This window comes from Cydia amplana, chromosome 5, assembly GCF_948474715.1.
Source record: "Cydia amplana chromosome 5, ilCydAmpl1.1, whole genome shotgun sequence".
In the NCBI taxonomy this organism is placed as follows: Eukaryota; Metazoa; Arthropoda; class Insecta; order Lepidoptera; family Tortricidae; genus Cydia; species Cydia amplana.
The window spans coordinates 16,973,949-16,998,144 of NC_086073.1; the positions used below are offsets into that span (position 1 = coordinate 16,973,949).

At 36.9% G+C, this 24,196-nt stretch overlaps 1 protein-coding gene across 2 annotated transcripts in view; it reads right to left on the reverse strand.

The window, feature by feature from the left end:
- Positions 1-7,443: 7,443 nt before the first annotated feature.
- Positions 7,444-24,196, reverse strand: part of LOC134648335 (zinc finger protein Gfi-1b) — a 96,939-nt gene continuing 80,186 nt past the window's right edge. For both annotated transcript variants that reach the window (XM_063502845.1, XM_063502844.1), the window contains exons 5-6: positions 9,061-9,300; positions 7,444-7,593 (exon numbers count right to left, since the gene is read on the reverse strand). In XM_063502845.1, the coding sequence (XP_063358915.1) occupies positions 7,505-7,593; positions 9,061-9,300 (329 nt within the window). In that variant the 3' untranslated portion in view covers positions 7,444-7,504. The remainder of the gene's footprint in view (positions 7,594-9,060; positions 9,301-24,196) is intronic.

A 24,196-nucleotide genomic window follows, 5' to 3' on the forward strand; every position in this document is an offset into this window, starting at 1 on the left:
TAAAAATCGCTTTAAATCGCTTTTAAATTCTTCTTAACTAGCATTAAATCATAATTCCATTATAAATTGTAATTGTTGCCTATGAAGGCGTTTAGTAATTCAACATTTAGGATTTGGAATAAGTCTCAGTATAGTTTTCATAATTAAAAAAAATATATAATGCGAAGTTGGGGACCGGTAGCGAAATTAGGTATGTTTAGATAGGTATTGTTTTTTTAATAATTTACTTGGGCGAAGTTGGGCACTAACAGTAAAGTTAGGGTTTTGGTTAGGTTAGGTTAGTTAGAAAATGAATCTCCGCGAAAGCAATAGTGGTGATATTCTTATACAAGGGAATATATAAAGTACGAATAGATTCCTACTTTGACGTCACTGACTTTGCATTTGCAGAAAAAAATACTTAAAACAAACAAAAAAATAATGCTTTGACGCCTTGTCAACAAATAATGTAGGTATTGTAATTGTAATTAGCCTTTATTATTGAAGCTGGTACATAACATATATTAATTTGATTTATCAACTTTAGCTTCAACTCGTCCTTTGACGTAGGCCTCCTCCATAGCTTTCCATTTGTTTCTTTCTTTTGCTGTTTGCATCCATTTACCTCCTATTCTTGTTAAATCATTCGACCATCTAAACTTTTGTGGGCGACTCTTTCTTTTATTATATCTAGGGCACCACTCTACAAGGTCTCTTGTCCACTTATCCAAGGTTTCTCTCATCATATAATGTAGGTATACGCTGCATTAAATGGGGTCGGGACACAGATGGGATCTCAATCAATATCACGTTAGTGATGACAACACGGCACATCGAAAGCAATTAACGATCACTTGTGAAGAATTGACAAATATGTCGACTAGTAAACATTACCCTTGTTTCACAAAATAATTGTCATTAAATTTAAGATGGACAATTGTACTAAACTACCTGTCATGTTTATATGAAGTTCTATACAAAACAATTTACGAAATTGTCATCTGTCACCTGTCACTTGACAATTGTCACTCGACATATGTCACTGACAAATGTCGGCGTGGTGAAACAAAGGTCTGTCATTTTTTTGACAATTGTCGTACCTGTCAGCTTGGTGAAATAGGGGCCAGTTTGAACTCGGATCGCGGATTCAAAAAGACCCATCAGATCTCATTTCTCATCGGACTCTCGTGGAATTATTTTCAGCAGGTTCGATACTTACATACATTGCTATTTTTAACAATTTTATTCAGTTTTTGGATGTTTTGTTCTCTACAGCTTACAAAGCCACTTGTTTTGGTTGTTATAAAGGTCAGTGCCCAGAGTGCTGCCCTGAGGTACGCCGGAGTGCGTGCTAACAGGCGTTTAGCGCGCGCGGGACAAATCCCACAGCCCGCCGGCGGTGATCAAGCACGACAGGTTTTATTTGCTTTTGTCTTCTATGTAACATGTAGGTACTCGTACATATGTACATATATGTAAACTAACCTTTGGAATAATGAATCTTCAAAATTGAATTGATAGCGATGTCGCTATGCGCCTTCTTAAAACGAGTAGCAAAAAGGAAGGCATGCAAATATTCCCTTCAGTAGCTCAGTTGGTTAATAAATATTAGGACAGTTTTACGCAGATCGACTAAGTCCCACAGTAAGCTCAAGAAGGCTTGTATTGTGGGGAAGCTTACTTGGTTAAGAGTGATTGGACAGGTGTTCTGAAAGGTCGCAAGTTCGAATTTTGCAAATCAGTGAATTCTTCCATTTCTCCCTTATTTAAAAAATGTATGGTGTGCAAAGCTAATAACTTTCCCTGCTGTGGCTCAGTGTTTTTGCAAAAATAAATAAGCACAAAAAATTCTATATAACCACTTATACACTTAATACAAGATAATTAAAAGCTTCACCCTCTTGCGCAACTAATATCAATCAACCGTTGTTCAATCACTTTAGCTGGTTACAGATAACCATTAAGTTAATGATCCATCGATCATGGGTCTTCAAACAGTAGTCATGAGCAAACACAGGGGCGGTCTCATTACTTTCCAATCGGCTATACTTTGATAGTTAGCTTGATTTGATCAAATTAATCTGCTTTTGGTTGACATTTGAGACTCGGACACTCCTTGGACAAATATACGGTAGGGTTACAATTTTGTTACTATGAAGGGCATAGGTAGAAGTATGAAATCTTTTTCTAAAGTATGTGTCCCTCTCCAGATTATCTCTATAATGAATCTAATCTTATACTTAGAGGCAACGCAGAGGCGCACACTCCAACGGCAATAGTAAAATGTTTGAAATCAAATGAGAGTGACAAACTTGCAACTTTTAAAATTAAAAACTTAGCAATGCTTAAAATTTCTACAATTACGACTTTATTCCAAAAACTTTCATAAACCTTTTCATTTCTAGACAATAAAATCAAAGGTGATGAAAAATTCAAAAATACTGATAGGGGAGCTTTAACGCTGATTTTCATACATTTCGGTGTGGAGACCTTTTGACCCGAGGGGTACCAGTGCCCACAACCTTTTTAAAGAAATACTTATGAGTATTATGTGGATTATCGGCGACCACATCTAGCAGCTTCTTTGCTCAACAAGGAAAGCAAATGCAATATTTATTTTTTAAAGTTCCACTTATCTTACAGCTTTTATTTGTCCTAAAGCTTTTACTTTTTCCAAGCAAAAAAGTCCCACATTGTCGCTTGCCATAAGGACGCCTTGACAGGTCGTCCTTATGGTAAGCGACAATGTGGGACCTTTGATATGACTCCGACATATTTTATTAGAATCATACTTACCGTAATTTACCCTCAAAAATCTGGCAAACCTAACTAACCTATCTATAGGATAACCTTACGAAAATCCCGAACAGTTAACAGTTTCAGTTTTATGACTAATGATAATATGACAAACAATACATAATGACTTAAAACTTTATGGGAATCAAAGGGACCCCTAAATAACAAGAAACCAGTTTTTCATACTAAGCCATTTTCATCTTGATCCACCCGGTTCCCAGTTCCCATTAAGTCGTCTCCATTTCGCCACCTAACCAAATATACATACATAATTGTAGTAACCGAAGACGCTCCGAGGATCGCAAATCATATTCCTCGCCTTCCCGTTAATGGGCAAACGAAGTTACTATCGTCGCTTGTATTTGCATAATTCCCGGCTGACGGCTCTTGCGAAATGAAATTCGACCTTAACGAGATGAGACTCCCTATAATGAAAGCTTCTAAGCTTTGAGTTGTTGGTGAAGATGTTGGATTATAAGGATCTCTATCGCTCAAATATAGAAGAGCGATAGAGATGCATATATAGCAATGTCCCTACAAGTTATAGAACTTAAAGAACATTGTCAAAATTTCTGAGAAATTCTGGAAACTTTCATGAGAAAATTCTCATATCATCCACTTAGAAAGTTCCCGTTCAGATTAGAGATTATTACTTAATGTCCTGGTTAACTGCTAACAACCGTTTCATTTAATATTTACGTCACTCATTGGAGTCTATTTTAAGTGTCATAGAAATCGAAAGTACCTAACTGCAAGAAGGTTTGGCAATAAACGTACAACAAATATACCGAGAACATTTCGTGGGAACTTTGCAAGTTTCGAAAATTCTTTTTGGCACATTGCACAGTCTCACAGCTCATACATATTTGGCGATTTTGGCGACACTATATAGGTACAGTTAGAATCTGTGCGGAAAGAGAAGAGTCGTGGAATGTAAGGGAGCCCATACATTTCACGACTCTTCTCTTTCCGCACAGACTCTAGCATCAAAAGTAACGGATCAAACTAAGCGTAGGTAGAGTCTGTTCGGAAAGAGAAGCGTCGTAGAATGTATTGGGCCCCATACATTCCACGACTCTTCTCTTTCCGCACGTACTCTGCATTTATTAACTCACATTTATAGACGGGTATATCGCGAAATTTATTTTTTACCGACTTTTCGACACAGGTTTCACTGTTCGTGGTCGCGGCTAACTGATGTCCCAGTAAAATGTCAAAACAAAATCACTAAATAGTACAAAACAAGGTCGCTTCCCGCTGTCTGCTTCAACGGATATTGATGTGTTTTTTTTTAATAGATAAAATTCAAGAGGAAGGATTATGTATAATTTGCTAACCCGTGCGAAGCCGGGGCTGGTCGCTAGCAAAGGTAATAAAATAAATTTCGCGATAGACCCGTCTATAAATGTGACGTGTGTGTAAGGTACATTCTCTAACAGTACGGCTACCATCAGTTTGGCACTGACATAAACGCCGTCGAGAACGTAATTTACTTTCTATACATCTCGCTCGTACTCGCATATTTGTTCAAACGAGATGTATAGAAAGTAATTTACGTTCTCGATAGCGTAAATGTCAGTTTTGACACTGTCAGTGACTCATGGTACGGCCTCAGGTAACTTAACAAAAAGTGATGTCTCTTTATATAGAGCTATAGAGCAATTAGACTGTGATAGATGCTTTTGGATGCGAACTTTAGAGATATATATATCCTATTTGAAAAAGTAACTATTCCATAGTGCAAAACTTTTGGTCCATTGTTTCAGCCGCTACTATTGAGTCAGTTTCAGATTTTAAATGGCTATATCCATTCATACGTACAGAAGTGATAATGATGAAATTTGGCAAGATGAAAGCTTACGCCCTGCGGAGCGATATACATATATTGCATGTATATGCATAGATAAGATAAAAATAAGTTTATTGCACATAGAACAGGCGTACAATACATAAATTGTTGTGACATCGGGTGGGTGTATAGCATGGGTTAAATAGTACCGAATTTCCAGGGGTCCCCGCACTAGGCTAGGCCTATACCGCGGGAGACCAAGTATGCATTAGTATGTCATGAGTGAGTTGGAATAATAGAGGAAACAAATAATAATTGTGAACTAAAAGTACTTTGTTAGTATGGTATGTATATAGGTATGTATATACATAAGAGCTGCGGATACAGCTAGTGTGATATAAAGAAAACAACTTCATAAACATCATCTTTTATTGAAGTGACTTGTCTTTAACATACTTTAGGTATTATATTACGACGTAGGATTGCACGTTTGTCTTTGGATCCGTTTATACGTACTTAACTATATGTTACAATATATACAATTAATATTAACATTAAGGAATTATGTGAAAACTTCGACACTTACTTTAAAATACAATTATACAAACATATTAAATGTCAGTTTAGCTGTACTTGGTGAGTTCAAATATGACCTAAAGTACATATGTGTTTGTTTGAATATAAAGAAACATTTAAATGTCACTTACAACTTATTTTGCATCTTACGCCAATGCGTACCAATGTACATAGTATATTTAAACTATCAACTGTTATAAATATATAAAGCATTCAAATAAAGGAAATTGTGTTATACTCGTATTATTGCCTATTTACATTTTTTCTATTTTGTCTTTGGCATTAAGGATTTCACTGACAGAATCTGTAGTTAAAGTAGACTTGGAGCTTTAAAAGCACTATTCACAGCTTATTAATATATTTCCAAACATTATCTGACGATAAAATCTTCTGTGCAAAGTTATAATATGTAATACTATTATAGCCATTATTGAAACATAATATTTTGTGGAATTATCAGGGCAAAGGAACCTAAAAGTTGCGACTTGCGTGATATCGGAGCGTTGTTATAGTTAGTCAAACCAATCAGGAACAAAAAAACTATACTCATCCTTTTCTTTTAGGTGCTAGTACTAGTGTAACACAAAGATAGTACCTATGATTATCTCTCTCTATGTTTGAAATGAGACAGTCCTTTGATAAACTATATATAATAATGACGTACTTACGCTTCTTTTACATTATGGTCCCTTTTCTCTGATAACACACTTTATCGACACTTTTTGTTTGTAATATTTACTGTAAATTCATTTCTGTCTTAGGTTAAGAAATTATTTTATTAAACTATTTTTTTGGTGCACGTACATACATATACATCATTTGGTGTAATTAGTGAGAACAAAAGGCATATAACTTTACAACGAATAATTGATGGAATTATATTAACCCAGTGCTTTAAAATGTAACTAAAGCTATAAAAATAGACAACATTTTGTACATTCAATATACTTAGCATAATAAAGTGAAATATTTACAACGCTGCAACAAATAACTTTCATTATAACTAAACAATACTATATGAGATATAGTGATATGTGAGTATTTGTTATTTTAATAAAATAAAATAAATTTGATCTCTAAGGAGTAATTTTAAAGTAAGGTATACTGGATAGCGAATTAAAATGAGATATTCAGTGATTGGATTTAAAAAATAATAATATGAATTCTGTAAAGATCACAATATGACATAAAAAGAAAATTTGTATGTCGTTGCCGACAGCTATGAAATTATTTTTTTCAAGTTTTCTGTGAATTATGTTTATTTCATCGTTTTGTAGTAGACAAAGCACAACAATAACTTGGTAATAAGGAAATAACTCAACTGGAATGACTTATTCGGAATTAATTTAAAACTAAGTCAAAAATCAAAAACAACATTCTCAAAATACAATATTTGGAATGGTATTATCAGTCTACTTACACATGTTATTCGCTTTTTACAATATTAATTAAAAGGAGATCAAAAACTCACATGCACGAAGCCTTCACAATATATATATTATTTTATCCTAAAATCAGCTAAATATTTTAAACAGCAGTTTTAACAATATTGTGTGGGTCCAGACATAGGACCATTTAATTCGTCCCTTACGACATTTGGTTTCACTTTTTAAAAAAGTTGTAAAGCATAATCTAGTTCAATTTAAATAAAATTATAAATTAGCACAGTTTAAATATGAGAATTTGTACATTAAACTTGCCACAACTAAGTTAAATGCCTTAAAATAATAATCTTTGGATTACCGTAGCGTGTAGGTTATTGGATAATATTAGGTAATTTAATTGTATTTTGGTAATCTTTGGAAAATCGTTACTTAATGTACAGGCAGCAAAACTATTAGCTTAGCTGACTGTACTTACGTAGGTACAGTTAGCGTTAACATTTAGTGAAGAAAAAATACGCTTGTGTAAAATGTTCTAAGGTCAGTGGTTGAAATTGCCTCAGTGTCATTTTTCGGACGTGGATCCAAAAAAGACATTTCAATAGTCTCTAAAAATCACGTTGTACCATTTCAGACTCTATCGTGATCGCCACAGAGTCGTTATTGCCTCGGCGCCAATTGGTACGATAGACACCAATAGTCTAGAAGCACTGTTATATTTCTGTCTGTGTGTACCTCGCCAAAGGGTTGCGTTTGCCTCAGCACCAGTTGGTACGTAAGACATTCCAATACTTAAGAATCACTGTTGTATAATTATAGACTCTGCGCTAATCGCTACAGGGTCGATATCGCCTCAGCACTAGTAGGCGAACGCGGAACTCTAATCACTGTTCTTCTATTTTCTTATATTTTCGACTCTGTGGATGGCTACAGGGCCGCGATTGCCTCAGCGCCAGCTGGGCGGCGCGAAGGCGGTCGCCGTTCAGGAGGCGAGCGGCTGGAGCGGCGCGGGCGCGTGCGGCGGTCTGAAGTCGGGGTGCTGCCGCATCTCGGGGTGCGGGGGGTGGAGGTCTGCTGGAAGAAACGGTTTGTTTAGTTGTTTAGCTACTTGGTTGATTGAAAGGTGAAATTATGGAGGCCATAGAGTGTTTGAGTTTAAAATTATACGATTTATACGTCGTTATGGGACAGACAGTGGAGGCGTAGGCGTAAGATGAAGATATCTATATAATACCTTTAAACGAACCATTCTTGTATATTTATGATATGATATGATATGATATTTATTGGTAAATATTTACATTTACAAGTCATTTTATTTACAATTATCCTTAATATAAAATTTCAAAACATATTACAATTAATAATAACATTTTATTTATATTCCTAATATAGTTTAGTAGGTAGGTAGGTAGGCCATGACCCATGGCCATCAAAGAACTCTTCAATGGTATAGCAAGCTATTTCCAGTAGTACGGCTTTTAGTTTGCGGACAAATATTGCATCGCTAGAAGCTTGCTTTATTTCATCGTCCAGTATGTTGTACAGTCTGATTCCCATTACATGCATAGACTTCCTAGTTTTCGCGAGGCGACACGCGGGTACGACCAACTGATTACGCCTGCGCGTCACGCTACCCCGGAGTTGACTATGAGTGGGGATCTGATCGAGATTTTGTCTCAAGTATTTGCATGCTTCTATTATGTACACACTAGGTAACGTAAGTATTTTACATTTTTTAAACAGTTCTTTAGCCGGATGGTCGAGTGGCTTTCTAGTCATAATGCGGAGGGCACGCTTTTGTAATTTAAATAGTCTCTCACGGTCCGCAGCAGTACCCCATAGATCTACACCGTAGATGAGTATAGAATGGAAGTAACCATAGTAGGCCTTCCTTAGGTTTTCCTCAGAAAGGCTGTTAGTTAGCCTAGACAACGCGAAACACGCAGAAGCGAGACGCTTACACGTCGCGTCTATGTGAGGGGCCCAAGTTAGTCCCGAATCGATTACGAAACCTAAGTATTTCACTTCGTGGATATGCGGTACCGTAATATCATTCAAAACGATCTCCATCCGAGTATTTACATTTCTCTTTAATTGGAAGTGCATTTATTTATATATTTTGGGGGATCTCGGAAACGGCTCTAACAATTTCGATGAAATTTGCTATATAGGGGTTTTGGGGGGCGAAAAATCGATCTATGTTTTCCGAGCAAAGCTCGGTCTCCCAGATATTCTAGTTAAAATGACTCCATAGACGTCTTTTTGTATTGTGTATAACTCTTATGATGTACTGGGAATACTGGGATACATTATATGAGCATAGTTAATTCGTAAATTTTCGAAGCCATTCACCTTACCTGCCATAACATTATGTTTTAGAACTTGCTTAAGGACGGATATCAATCCTGAAAATCTCAAGTTATGATTCTGGGTCTCCCTGTTTCTATGCTTTCCACTCGCTTTCCGCTCCCCTGTGTTGAATTTGGAATGTTCTACACCGCGCTATTGACATTTTAAAGCCACTTTATCGCTTACCTATTCTATGTTCCGGCATCAACTCCGCGTGCATACCATGCACATCAGTATGTGGCACGTGTCTAAGATCCGCGTGTTGCGTCTCCCTGTGTCTACGCAAGTCCACCTTGCGTTGGAACGCCCGTCCGCAAAGTTCGCACGCGAACGGCTTGAAGCCGGTGTGCTTGCGGGAGTGCGTGATGAGGTTGGAGCTCTGGCTGAACGCTTTGCCGCAAACTTGGCATTTGTGGGGTTTCTCGCCTGTTGACAATGAGAAAAAGGTTTTTAATACAATACAATACAAAATCCTCTTTATTGCACAACCTCAAGTCTTATCGCTAAAGTGCTATCTCTTCCAGACAACCTTTAAGGAGGGGGGTTTTTAAGTGTTTCTGACGGATTATTTTCGATAATAGATACAGAATTAGGTAAGTAGGACTCTTTACTTTGAATAGGTACCTATATCTAGTAGGTATATCCTAATGATATTTACCTACTTAATTATTTTTATTTATATATTTTTAATTTAATTTGTAATTTTCCTGTAGAGGAAACATAGGTACCTTCCTACTAAAAGCATTTTCTATAGCAAGTTCATCACTGGACCCCTTTAAAATACCCGTGTAAAACTGAAACGGATATGGTCTAGGAAGTAAATATATATTAAGGTTTGATTCGTTAAGAAACCCATTCATATAACCCCCTTTTTGTGTTTAAAGGTTCAAGAGCAATATTAATACTTCACTTAGTACCTATTTGGTCAGATAAAGGAATACATAGGTACATAAATAGAAAACTCTTACTCTTTTTTATCTCCAACAACTTAACCAGACAACAAGCCTTCATCTTACACGGCAGCACGTCCGCAAAAACAACCCGCCGCTCCATTAAAACCTAATCCGACCCGATTCCGCAAATAATCCTATCGATCGTACGTGGACTTGCAGTCCCGCAATACCCGCATACCCGGGTACCCGGACCCGGTCACCGCGTGCGCGTATACACGTCCGCGTAATCTCTGCCCAGCCCAGCATTTCTGATTCGACCCTGGACTTATAAAATGTATAGCTGATCTGACGTTTTCTAGAAATATCTCGAGCAAAGGATCTTATTGGGTCGGGTTAAGAGCTAGTTTTGTTTGGCGCCTGTTGGTGTGAACGCATTAAAAGTTTATGTGTATCGTGATTCAAGTGTGGATAGGAATTTAATATTGCGTCGTGCGGAGCGTCTTTTGTTTAATTGTTTACGAATGCTATTAATTTTATTGTTTGCCGCACTGTGTTGCTAATATTACTTATAGGTATACCTACAGGATATGGTTTCTAAGAGTTTGAATAATTAAAAATTACTAATTGACTACGTAGAATATCCGTAGGTACCACCTAGTTCCCGTATTGGTGTTTAATACAATTTGGCATAAATAAATTGACATAATTCATTTTTATAATCCAAGGTTTTTTTCCATTAAAACCCTTATAAAATATAATTGGAGGTTGGGTTATATAGGTACAACAGTTTACACGTATCCTATAAACATTTATGACTTTATGAACTTGTTCAATTAATTACGTATTCATATTCAGTTCAATCACTATGTACTTACATTTATTTAACTCTTTATTAAATAAGTATGTACACCATTTCATAAAAATAACCTAGGTACAAGTAAATATTTAATTAGGTAGGAACTTGTTTATTTTTTGAATTATCCTACATTCAAAACAAACAATAAATCTAATCCTTGCTTCCAATATTTTCATTCAAAAGAACAAATTAAATTAATTAAATTAAATTAATAAACCAGGTAGCCATGCAACTTTATATACGACCGCAAAACAATACAACTTAGTACATAACGAGCTGTAAACAGCGCGGACCAATGCCGTGTCAACTGCAGTAGGTAATTACCTACACAAATCACGGCCGTATCGACCAGAAAAGGGCCGACGTCAATCAAGGGTAGTGGTGAAACCCAGTTCATTAGAGAGAGAGCGCTACAATCCGTGTACACCTCCCGCTCGCGCGGAGTGTCGCGATACGGGAGCAATTTATACCCGTCGTACTATTGGCCGTGATTTTAGCGCGACTCCTCCCCGCGTCGCGTAGCAACCGAGGGGGGATTAACCCCCCCACTGCCGTTATGGATCGCAATTTTCCTTTGAATTGGAAATCAGCGCCGGCCCGCTCGTTAGCTGCCGTCTTCGCAATACGGCTACAGATTTTTACTGCCGGATGTTTCAGGGAGTATTTTGGGAGGTTTTGTTTGAAGTGTGTTTCAGTCTAGTATGCTGGGTACATCTTTGTTTTATTGTTTGAGAACCTAATATATATGATACTAAATCAGGTTCTATCTTTCTATTTAATAGGTATAAACCGACAAGAAGCTGTTTTTAAGTTATTATTACCTATTGTTATAAATATTTTAAACTTTTCGTTTAAATTAGAACTATGTACCTGCGATGATGAAATCTCAGAATAATATAAATAGTCGTCAATTTTTATGTTTTACAACATATTTGGAACATTTACTTATTTTTTATGTCACTTACGTCAAAATGAGGTCCCTTACGTCATTCACACCAATTTTATTTTAACCTCAACTTAAGTGTACTTATACCAAAACTTCTAAATCCTCGGCACAATTCTCGAAACAATAAAAATGTACTAACAACACGTTAACAGCCTAAACAGCTGTTTAAACTCTCAACTCTCGGCAGCGGGCGCGTTACCCCTCCCTTACAAGATGTAAGGCGTAAAACGTAAGGACTTACGCCGGCGTAAAATCTTGGCTACTCTTATACTAGGCTGTGCGAAGCCGCAATCCCATACAAATTATTTACATTTTATTTTACTATTTTTTTTAGAATTGAGATTATGTCGTCATTTCCTCATTAAGTTAAGGTATAAGCACCATACCAAATTAACTATTAGGTGTTATTTAATAAGACGAAACTTTACAAAAGAAGTACCTTAGGTAGGTACTTAATCGTTTGATGTTTATGACGTAATGATAAATCTCAAAATTATAAGATGTCAAAATAAAATGAATGTGGAAAACAGAATAGCTTAGGTTAACCTATTTGTTTTGCTAATAGTAGAACTATTAGATCCCCAACTTCCCTAATGACCTAACCCAATGTTATTTACCTACCTAAAATACTTAAGCCCCACTTCTGTAGGTAGGTACCTACCTATCATGAATAAATTCTAATAGCTGATATTTATTACACTTTTATCTACCCAAATATCATAAACCCTCCATGATGCGTCCATGAACCACACATTATGACCACCATAAAAATATACTGTTTTGTTAGAACAAATTTCTTATCTGTAACAATGGTATTATAGCTAAATAATAACATCGATTTCGATAATATTATGCATTCAAATTTCGAACATCTTTGAAAAACAAAGAAATTTGATTTGACCTCTATTCTAATATCAGTCGAGATGACGTTTAGTTCGGAATGAATTGTTAATTTTCAAACAAATTTGACAAATGTCGCACGTAAGTATGATATCGAACGATATGATAGTTGGGGCCGACTCTAGTTTGTCTCTGAATAAAAAAAAAACTATGACAGCTGCCAGAAAACTTTTCAATACTGCCATTACAGGTTAAAAATTGTTTTGTTGCATAAAATTGTTCAATTTGTTGAATTTAAACCATAAAATGAGCGATCAAGATGATATAGATATTTCGGCGACGCCTCCTGATATCCGTGACAAAGCAACTAACGTTATAAATGACTTATTACCAGCTAAGTCAAGGAAACAATACAAAGGAACATACTTCTGTCCGAGCTGGGCAAGTGAATTATAATAATTGCACCATCCAAACTGTAGGTAAATAATTATTATTGTTCTAAATCAATTTCTTCATTTTCGCATTTGTTTTCTGTTTTATTTTACTAATAATTATTGTTAGTGGCCCTGAACAACACCGCGATGCCGGTCATAATATGCGGCTCCTGAATGCATCATGAAGGCTTATGATATGTGGGTAGATAAAGTAGTGTATGTAACTGTACATAATTAGGCATTAAAACACTCGTGTGATCCTTTTAAGAAACTCACTTCGTTCGTTTCTTAAACCCACACTCGTGTTTAATGCCCTTCATTATGTACAGTCACATAAACTACTATTGAATATCAATAATGTTTACATACAGTTAGATACGTAAATAATTATATACCTATATTTGAAATTTCCAATACCTATCGGCGTAACAACTAACAACCTATGTTTACAAAATGAGTCACTTGAAGTGGCTCACTATTGGCAGTTATTTAATGGGTAGTTGGTAAGTAAATACCTACTTAGAAACATATACCTAAGGTACATACTTAAATGCCTATTATTTCTCTATGTGGATGGTTACGAGGTATATATTTATAAATGCGGCTATTCCTATTTACAAAACGGAATCATTTTTGTAAAAACATTTCTCGATATGATTTACCAAGCCTCAACATTTACGTATTACTTAAATTAAATATTAAATAAACATTGTGAAATTCAAGAGTAATGCTATAATTTACAAATAGCGGATTTAATGTCTTTATCTACCAATTAATTATTGGGTTAAACTAAAGCATGGCGCAGGATTATAGGTATAACTCGAAAAGAGATATCAAACCAACAAATAGGTATTAAAATTTCATAAGTAGGTACTGAGGTAGTATTTTTTCCTAAAACACGGGTTTGTAAAGGCTCACAAGTAAAATATTTTTGAACAGGGTACACTAAGTCTCTTTCTTCCATCGATTAAGTAGATCATTTGTCTGTCCGCCGGTTCTCCGCGACCTCCGCGTAATGACGGCGATATTGCGAGGGCGGCTCTTAATTGTCCGGGGGGACCCGGGTGAGAACTTGTCTATCGAATCGATATGCTGAGGTACAGAGTATCACGACATTTGAGTGACAAAGGCTTGTGTTGACAAACCTACAACGGGGCCCTTGTTTCCCATAAAGTTTTGAGTCATAGTGTACTGTTTGTCATATTATCATTAGTCATAAAAATGAAACCGTTAAAATTGCAGGATTTTCGTTAGGTTATCCTATAGATAGGTTAGGTTAGTTTAGGTTTGTTTTATGGCAATCCTGAAAAGTAAATAGTTTCTGAACCAAAGGAATATGACTAACGAAAATGCGGGCAAACAATACATTATGGCTTAAAACTATTTGGGAAACCATAGAGACCCTTCTACAACACATTGAATGTAACTTCTACAACACAATTTTGTATCAATCCAATGGAAAATACAGCAGTTCGGAGTAGCCATTATAACAGGCGTTCGCCTCTGTCCAAAATAGGCGGCCAATGGTCACACACTATGTATGGACTGACGTTTATCTGACATGGCTATTTTTACGTTACGTATACATTTGACGTGCCCCTCCCCCGCAAAAATCGGCAGACTGTATTGTACAGAAAATTACAGACAAGGCGTCTCCGTTTGGTTATATCCTCTAAGTACAACCGTATCCTCGACTATCGAATCCAAAACAGATTCATTTTTCAAAGAGCACAGTTGAATTTTAGCCGGACGATAAAAATCAACGGCAACGTAACGTAAACGTGTGCAGTAACGTTAATATCGGGTTGTGATTGAGCGCATCCCGGACGGCTATAACCGTAAATCCGGGATTCCCGTCCGGATAACCGGCCAGGCCCGGACTGAAGATGTTACGTGATGCGATGTGGAAAATATTAATAGTTTTTAGAATTAGGGGTAAGATTTATATCGACCGGGATATGAACCGTGATTACCTTTTGTATTGTTTTCGAGCTCCCGATATTCATATGATATCCCGGTCGATATAAGTCTAGTCTAGTGAAACTAACCGTGAATCACTTAAAACTGTTATTCGGGTAAGATTATTAAAATAAAGATTTTATGGGCCCTACGAAAGATCAGCGCTAGTTTTTAGCCTATCATTATGCTGAGTTGGGTCCATTTTGTGACACACACTAGGTATACTAATTATTATGAGTTTCGTAAGGATACGCGTTTGTCGATGAAATAATGCTTCATATCTATCTGACACCCTGGAACTCCAGATATATCTCTACAGTCACGTTCTAAAGTATCTGTCACAGTGTAATTATTCTAGATACTCGTATAGGGACATATCTGTCTAGATAATGAAGTTATATAGAGAAATAGAAGAGAATAATATTAGAGGACTTTTTATGCTGACTGTTTCCTATAGCTATATAATATTGAAAAGTATCACCCAACCTTTGGCTACGTAATTATTGACAAGTAGATCAATAACTTATTAAATACATACTTTTAACAACATACATAATAGGCAAACAAAATAAATGGTAATCGTGCACATAATTAATCATACTATGTATGTTTGAAATAATGGGTAGATACACGTACCTATATAATTAATTGCTGATTATTAAAGCGTACCTACTATAAACAGAATTACCGCATCCACTAATATAAATTATATAAATATCCGTAAATGGCAAAATAATGTTATTACGCCATAAAATAATCACAGCGACATTATTGCTAAGGTCGGCCGTTATCGGGTAACGCGGGATTCGCAATAAAACCAATTATTATAATACTATTACACAATCGTGGGGGTCTAGTCTGTAATCATTTCTTTTTGGTCGGAATTAGAAAAATGTCTAGCTTATAATATAAAGCGAACACCGTAGGTTATGACAGTTTGTGACTCTAGATATACGAAATAATAATGATGAATTGAAATTAACTTCATGCCTTACCGATATTTATAATCCTGTGGAAAATCTAAAATTATTTGTCACTCTGACATTTGGGTTAAATAAAATAACCTACTTACGTATAGATCGATAAGTAGATAATATTTTCTCTAATCCAATAAGAAAGAAATCTGTGCAGGGATTCATAACATTATCATTGCAACCATTTTCTACTTTTACAAACATCTCTAAGCAGGGCTTCACAACCTTTTTCCTGATCTCCCAATCTGCGTTTATTATAAGTTAGATAATTCAAATATAATTACCGAATCCGGCCCTGCGCGGCTCATCTGCACAGTATCACGGCGCTGGATTTTTATGGGGAAGTACTTTGGGCGGTCGTGAATTAAATATATTATGGCCCCGACTTAAAGTGCTTCGGTGGCAAGATTTCACGAAATATGGTCGAGGATGTACGCGAAGTGCAGAAGCTTTAAAAGGAAAAGGTAGATTTTAGTTTTTAAGTGAGTTCAAAAGGTAAAGAAAATGTTAAGGTAGACACCTTATATCACAAGATTATACGATGTCGGCCGCAACAAAAAAAAATACATCTGTATTTTTTTACAGGTCCATTAGACGTAAATTCTAAAAGACGATGATGCTACTAAAAGACGACTCTGTCAATTTAAATTCAACAGCGGTCAAAATCGAATTTAAAGTCGTACCAATAACAAACACCTCTGGAGTTGCAGGCGTCCATAGGCTACGGTGACTGCTTAGCATCAGGCGGCCCGTATGCTTGTTTGCCACCTATGTGGTATAAAAAAAAACGCAAACGGACAAAGTGAGGCAATGTCATCATTCCTGTCAAATTTCCATGAAAACATGAAGTTTTCAATGACGCACCAGCGCTTTGCGTAAGAGCAGAGTTTAAACGTAATAAATAAACAAAGCAATTTTTCTGTCAATAAAATATCTCAACATTATTTTTGCAAAATCTTTAATACAATTGTAATCCTTCTTTCCAAATGATTGCCGTTGCGGCTTACAAAAAGACAATAAAGAAACAATAAGAAAAAGCCCATAAAACCTCCCTTCAGACCATAGACAACGCCAAAGCAGCAGCTTAAAAAACCGCCAGCCATAATAATAATTTAGCCGCGGTCTTGCCAGACTTAATTATTCAGGGACTTAGAGAAAAAACGGCGAAGCAAATTGGGGAGAGACGCCGTGAATTCAGGTAACATTTACATGTTCATAGATAATGCAGGGTACTTTGGAACGCTGTGGCAACACTGGCTTGCACCGTTTTGAATTTTGAACATGGAACTTTGGAGTGAAATGAAAAAGAATGAAATGGTTTTAAATTTGAAATGTGAATGGCTCGAGTCGTGTCCGTGTCCTCTTTAACAAATGGTCGATACAAAACTGTAAAGTTCAACACCTTTTTAATGTATATCGAATAATGTACACATAGAAGCCATTGTGATAAAGAGACCATGTTTAGATATCTTGGCAGAGGGTTGCAAATGTTGCAATAGTCCTAAAATAAAGTTAGGCAGTTTGGGATGCATTGTTGTTGTGAAAACCAGGATGTTTATTTCGGGAAAAATGTTGTCGATACCTTTTTTTGAGGTAATCTGCCATACCAAATATTAATTCTTGTAAAAATGTTGACATCTTCTGACGACCAGGAAACGTCAACATTTTTAAGACTGAATTAAGTATAAACATATATAATATATATTCACAGTGTAACACGGCGTCTTGGTGGAAACTAGGGTACTTTCCCGATGAATTGGGGGTGCACTTAGCCAGGTGCGAGAGGAGTGCAGTGCAACGTGCGCTGCCTGGAAACAGCAATATCTGCGGTAGACTAAGTGTTGCCTGCGGGTTTTGGTGAAACGGTTTAAGTTTTGGGAAGGCTGTCGCAAGAAGTGTGGAGTGGAACTAATGAGAATTATAAGCTTTTGGTCCTTACATACCGTGACATGAAGCGAAGGTGCTTTTGGTAGGTTTAGCTCTGCTAGAGTTAAGCATAATTTTCTAGGAAACCTAATTTTTTTAGACGCACTTAATCACTTAATCAAATGGAAAAATAGCAAAAAAATCAACAATTCTATATCAATATGAAAAATCATATACTTATAGGAAGGTATGTAGTAATACATATTATGATTTGATCATTTTCATCATTATTGTCGCAAAAAGTCTGTCTATTTCAATATTATTTTATTTGTATTAGCCTAACTTTCATATCATTGCAAGATTATCACTTTTATCGTAATTATTTTTATATACTTGATACAAAACTTACAAAAATGTACTAAAGAAACTGTAAATAAAACGGGAAAACACATCGATCCTCAGTCGGTAAAAAGAGCCGCTCGTTTATACCTACAAATCCACACTCTAGACGTCGTGATTACCACGCTCTAGTGAAGTGCGGATTTCGCCGGAATCCCGGTTTACGACCCTCCCCCCGCCTGGGGGGGATGACCACGGATATAGGATTTAGTAGACTGGGAAAAAATGTTATCGATCCCTGCTTAGAGATTTTTGGAGGAAATGTTGGCTATGCCTGTGTTTTCAGAGGGTTTAATTTAGTTTACTATTAGTAAAAGGTTAAATAAGGGAACCTGGAAAGTGATAACTATTGCACGTTTTATTTTGAAGAATACCATAATCGCATCAAAATTTACTCTAAAGTGCAGAAAAAGTTGTCGATTTCTGAAATTCGGTTCACTTTGACAGGTGAAATTACCAATAATAAATGAGTATATTCAGCAGCACAAGTAGTTAAACGGTTAAGTTACAACATTTTCCTCACTTCTTTCACTTTAAAGCTAGTCAAGATCTTGAATAGCAACTAAAGCAACTTCTGCTTTTGACTGTACCTATGCCAAATTTATATTAAGTAAATACAACTAAACTTAACCTTATAACATAATTTAGTAATTTCCTAACCTAGTTTGGTAAATTACTCGTACAATCAAAAAATATCTCCACTAACTAGTTATCCACGCAATTCCTGTTATCCTTTGTAGGCCTCAACAAAATAACCTAAAATTTTGATTGAACCAACAAAACCAGCGTTTAAGTAAACGTCGGCAACAATGATTGAATCACTCGCCGCTGGGTAAACACTCCTATCTCAGTTCTAATGGAATCGCAGTCTTGCCGTGCGCAAACACCCGCCATCTTGGTATGAAAACAAAATGGCTTATTGGATTTTGAGTTTCGATGTGATATGGATGGATTATTGTGTTGAAGTTGCGGCCAAGACGCATTCAAACAAGAGACAAGTGATTGTCTATAAAGAGTCTAATCGTCTTATAATAAGCCTATTAGCTAACTCTTTCGTGTTATTTTAATAACTTTTTTCTGAAATATTTTTATAATAGGTATAACAAATAGCTGTAACTCAAGTGGTCTCTGTGCTCAAAAATAGTTGAAATGTGGATATTAACCGATTATTTAACAAGTTTGTTTATTATGTAGGTATAATTAGTGCTTAGTAAGCACTGCTTACGGTTAGTTACAACTAGGTGGTTCAAGGAATAGTTTACAAAGTATAAAATTCTTTGATTCAGGATACCTATTCACACATACCCATTTTATAAACCAATTTCACCATTCTGTATCAATTTATTGTGTCCTTAACATTCCTCTCTAAGTGTTAACAAACCGTGTCCATTTCCAGACAAAAGCTCAACAACGCTGATTTAAAAAGGTCCCTCCCAAAACCCTGACCCGAAATCACCCCACTATTTTGTAAAATATGCCCGCGCGTAGCATAGGACGTTTACGATTTGCTTCTTACGGAAGATATGTGTTGTGTGTAAATGCCACTTAGCCGGGAGATTTATAGTACTGGCTACCGAGACGTGTTTTGTTCTGGCGTGTTTTGTTTTTGAGGAAAAATGGGAGAAGAATTCGGACTTGATTTTGAAACGAACATAGTTGTGGCCTTCATTTTCAGTAAGAAATATATATTGCGAGTACAAATAAACAAAAGTAGGGAACCTACAGTAGGTAAGAACTAACTACCTACAACTAAAACATGCTTTTCTTATTTTGATTATGGATTACTGAATAAAATTATGTAATAGGATGATGAATTTATCATATTTAGGGTAAAAATAGATATATCTGGACTGTGATTTATTATGAAATTCATGAATTTTTAATGATTTGTATAATAAGGAGAACTATATACTTATTACAAACAATATTCTCCAAGGGAGCAATCAGACTAAAGTATCAATGCGAAACAATAGGAGCCCTTCAGAAACCACGAAAATTCCCCAATTTTATTGCCCAAATGAAGACACCGTGAAGACATCGCTAGAAAAACTAATAAAGCTTTGACAGTTTGACAAATTCGTTAATTCAGCACCCTCTAGCGAGGGCATTTGTATTCCAACCCCTAAAGGAAAAACGCACTATGTCACGATGACGAGGTGGAATAGGGCGCGTAAAGCAATGTCTTGAAATTTAGATCAGAATTTTAGATTTTTTGACTTATGCCGCTTTGGCGTTGCGTGGGAAATTGGAAAATTGTTTTCTTAAGGTTTTTGGTCACGTGTTCATTAAGTAATGTTTATATGTTTTGTTTATAGAATTGTACAGATCTTTAATACCTCCATCCCAAAATAGAGAAAGGCAGTTATGAGGGATTACTATTGTGTCTTTTGTAAGACATTTTTTTTTAGTCCATCATAAATACAGATAGTCTTAATTATCATCCTCGGTTTTCGTGAATATTTTCCGTTTCTGAAACTGATAAATAAATACTACATAATTATATAGACAGAGAAGCATGGCGGTCTGTGGTTTCGGAGGCCATGATCCACTTCGGAACGTCGCGTCCAAGCAGTTAGTACCGAAGTGTCTACTTAAACATATACTTAGCAGTTTCTACACTTAAGGTCTGACAATAAAACAAAGTCCTCTAACATTTTACTCCGGGCCCCCAGATTTCCAAACAGAGGCGCGTCCATTTGGTCCGCAATAAACCGGGTGACTGTAGCATTCCATCGCAACGACTTAGTCTAGCTGGAAGAGATGACTAAAGGAATATATTTGTCGAAAGCGATATTTTAAAGATACATTACCTATTAATTATTATAAATCATAGTCAGCACCCCTAACACATGATTGGCGCGACAGTATTCAAATCAAATAATTTATTTCAGAATAAAATTCCATAAAACATACACAATAAATTAAAATTAACTAAAGTATAATTTAATAAGTTAGTAACATTAAAAATACTTAAAACTATGTTGGTAATACTTAAAAACTATGTTAGTATACAAGAAACAAACTACTTACACTATTTAAAATTTATTTCCCCACTGTAGTATGGAGTTGAATCCATCGCCGCAGTATCGGGTGTCCCACCTCTCGGCCAGCGACGTGATTACGTGGCGAGATAGACTACCCGTCTTTTTCCAACTGTGTTAATAAAAGAGGGACGGGCAGGTAGTCTATCTCGGCGTTGGGACCTCAGGAACCAGGATGATTTTCTATTTTTTACTGATACCTGCTAGTCCATCTTAGCTAACTCTGAACCGACTTTGCATCTTCAAAAACTGCCACTAAACACGTAAGTTACGCATTTGACATTAGGTCATTAGGTAATGCTGGCGCCTTCACCCTCAGGCGCTTGCCAATTTAGTGCTTAGTTAGATTTGTCAGATTGTTTTAACTATTTTTGATGACAATGAGACACTTCTAGAATTCTAGATGTCTCGTCCGTCTCGGTGGTAATGACGGAGACAATCGCCAACGACAATAGCCGGCTAGTGGCATAGTCCACAATATAGCTGGATCCCCTAAAATCCCGAATTCCTGGCACTCTTGGAACGGGTGAGGCCCCATTGCGCGCGGGTGGGTATTGGGCACGGTCGGGGCATATCCAGTGCTTACTGCACCCTTGATAATGACGGAGACAATCGCCAACGACAAGTCCACAATATAGCTGGATCCCCTAAAATCCCGAATTCCTGGCACTCTTGGAACGGGCGAGGCCCCATTGCGCGCGGGCGGGTATTGGACAGCATTGGACACGGCCGGGGCATATCCAGTGCTTACTGCACCCTTGATAATGACGGAGACAATCGCCAAGGACAAGTCCACAATATAGCTGGATCCCCTAAAATCCCAAATTCCTGGCACTCTTGGAACAGGCGAGGCCCCATTGCGCGCGGGCGGGTATTGGACACGGCCGGGGCATATCCAGTGCTTACTGCACCGGTGATAATGACGGAGATAATAGACAATCGTCAACGACAATACTCCACAATATAGCTGGATCCCCTAAAATCCCGAATTCCTGGCACTCTTGGAACGGGCGTGGTCCCATTACACGCGGGCGGATGCACTTTTTTAATAGTTGATCAAGACGGTCTGTATTTGGAGTATTTGTACACAGATGACTAACAAAATTAGCGATAATTGTGTGCACCAGCTGTGTTCGTTTGCTATGCCACTACCACCCAATTCAGAGTCAATATTCATATTATTTTCTAGGTAAAAACGCTTCTATTGAAAAGATTTTCAATAGAAGCGTTTTTACCTAGAAAATAATATGAATATATCGGAATGGAGAGATCTCCATTCCGATTCAGTGTTGCTTTATTGAGTGATAAGTAGTTAAGTAGAGCTGGAGCGAGGTCAGAAGGGTCGCTGAAGATAGGAAGGCGTCACGAGCTTGTGAAGGCCCTTTGCACCTCTGGGGTGCCATTGGACAACAACAACAACAACATCAACATCAACAACAACAACAGCAACAACAACAAGCAACTTATCTGCTTTACCTAAAGGTTGACTGGTAGAGATCGAATGCCTTATGGTATTAAGTTCACCTTTTGTACAGTGTGTTTTCTTATGTGCAATAAAGATTAAATAAATAAACAAGTAGTTAAGTATCCGCTGACACAGGGCCAAGCCCCACTCGCAAATACATCGCAATAAGTGAAGTGACTGGAGCATTCCCGAATAGTTGCGAGCAATCCCGACGGGGACGGCAATCTTGCTGCATTCCTGCCACAGCGTACGTTGTCACACCAACTGACCCTTTGGCAAGAAAACCGCTCGGGCATGTTTGAGTAAAAAAAGCAAAAACAATTTAATTTTTTTCTGTCACTTCATATATTCATAGCATACCTAATAAGCGGTGGACAAGATATTATTAATTTATCAACCACTTAGGGATGACTCATGTTAGACCGGGCCGTATCCGGGCCGGAGCTTCCGGCGCTTCGTTTTCTATGGAAAACAACACGTGATCACCTGTCATTGCCATAAAAAAGTAAGCGCCCGAAGCTCCGGCCCGGACACGGCCCGGTCTACAGTGAGTCATTCTTTATAGTAACAAAATGTTCTAAGTTATGCCTTCATAGGCCATTAGGTGGCTCTTACAAACACTTAGCTATGTTGTAGTTGTATATAAACGCGTTTCGTTTTTTTTGACTTTTCGTTTCGATGCTGTCCGACTTCTTTTTGAACACTTATTTTTTGTGGATTCTACGAATACATACGAATATAAAATATAAATAAGGCTAATGGCAAGCTACTTCTCTGCTGCATATACTTACTATGTTGTTTTATTTAGCCCGTCAGCTAAGCGACGCAAAATTTCGTTAAAGAGGAACAACTTGCCAAATACGATAGATGCTGTGACATCGTTGGAAACTCTTTGTTCATAGGTAAGTAGGTCAGCGGTTAAAACTTCAAGTGTGTCCGCTGTATATCTGTTGTCTGTAGCCGTCAGCTAAGCGACGCAATGTATCGTTATAGTGAAACAACTTGCCAAATGGATGCTGTGACATCGTTGAAACTTGCAACGCACGGCGAACTTCGAGCAGGAATTTAATACTTATACATCAGTGGTTAAATTAAACAAACATGCCATTAAGGCGAGAATTTTTTTTTACATTTTTGTCAGCAAGGAATCTAATCATTTGGTACATAATATTGTTCCTCTAAGTCTGTTGAGAGAGAGAGAGAGAGACCAGAGACCTTGACGTCACGTTCCCTTGCCGTTTTGTATAGGGCGTTTCGCGAGTGAAGTGCGACTGCCTTTGACTACAATTTCTGACTTTTGTGTTGCTTTAATGCAATGGGTCCCATATAGACATTTGATCCTAAAAACAAACCCGATCGGTTGGTACCATAAATGAAAATTAGTCATGTAGCCTATTGTGTCATTTGATCGGTCGGCTGAATTGATGTACCTAACCTCAATTGTTCGCAATGTAACTAAAATTCTATACGAGTTCGCGCGCCGTCTAAATGAGCCCTAAAATACTACAAAACTAGGTCTGTTTTTAGTAAAGCCGCAAATAATACGCCTTTAGAGAGCACTACCCAATGTTCATTAAACATTATAAGCTTCATCCTCTAAGCTGATAGAATATGACAGTAATTAAAGCCCACAATGTAAATCATAACCT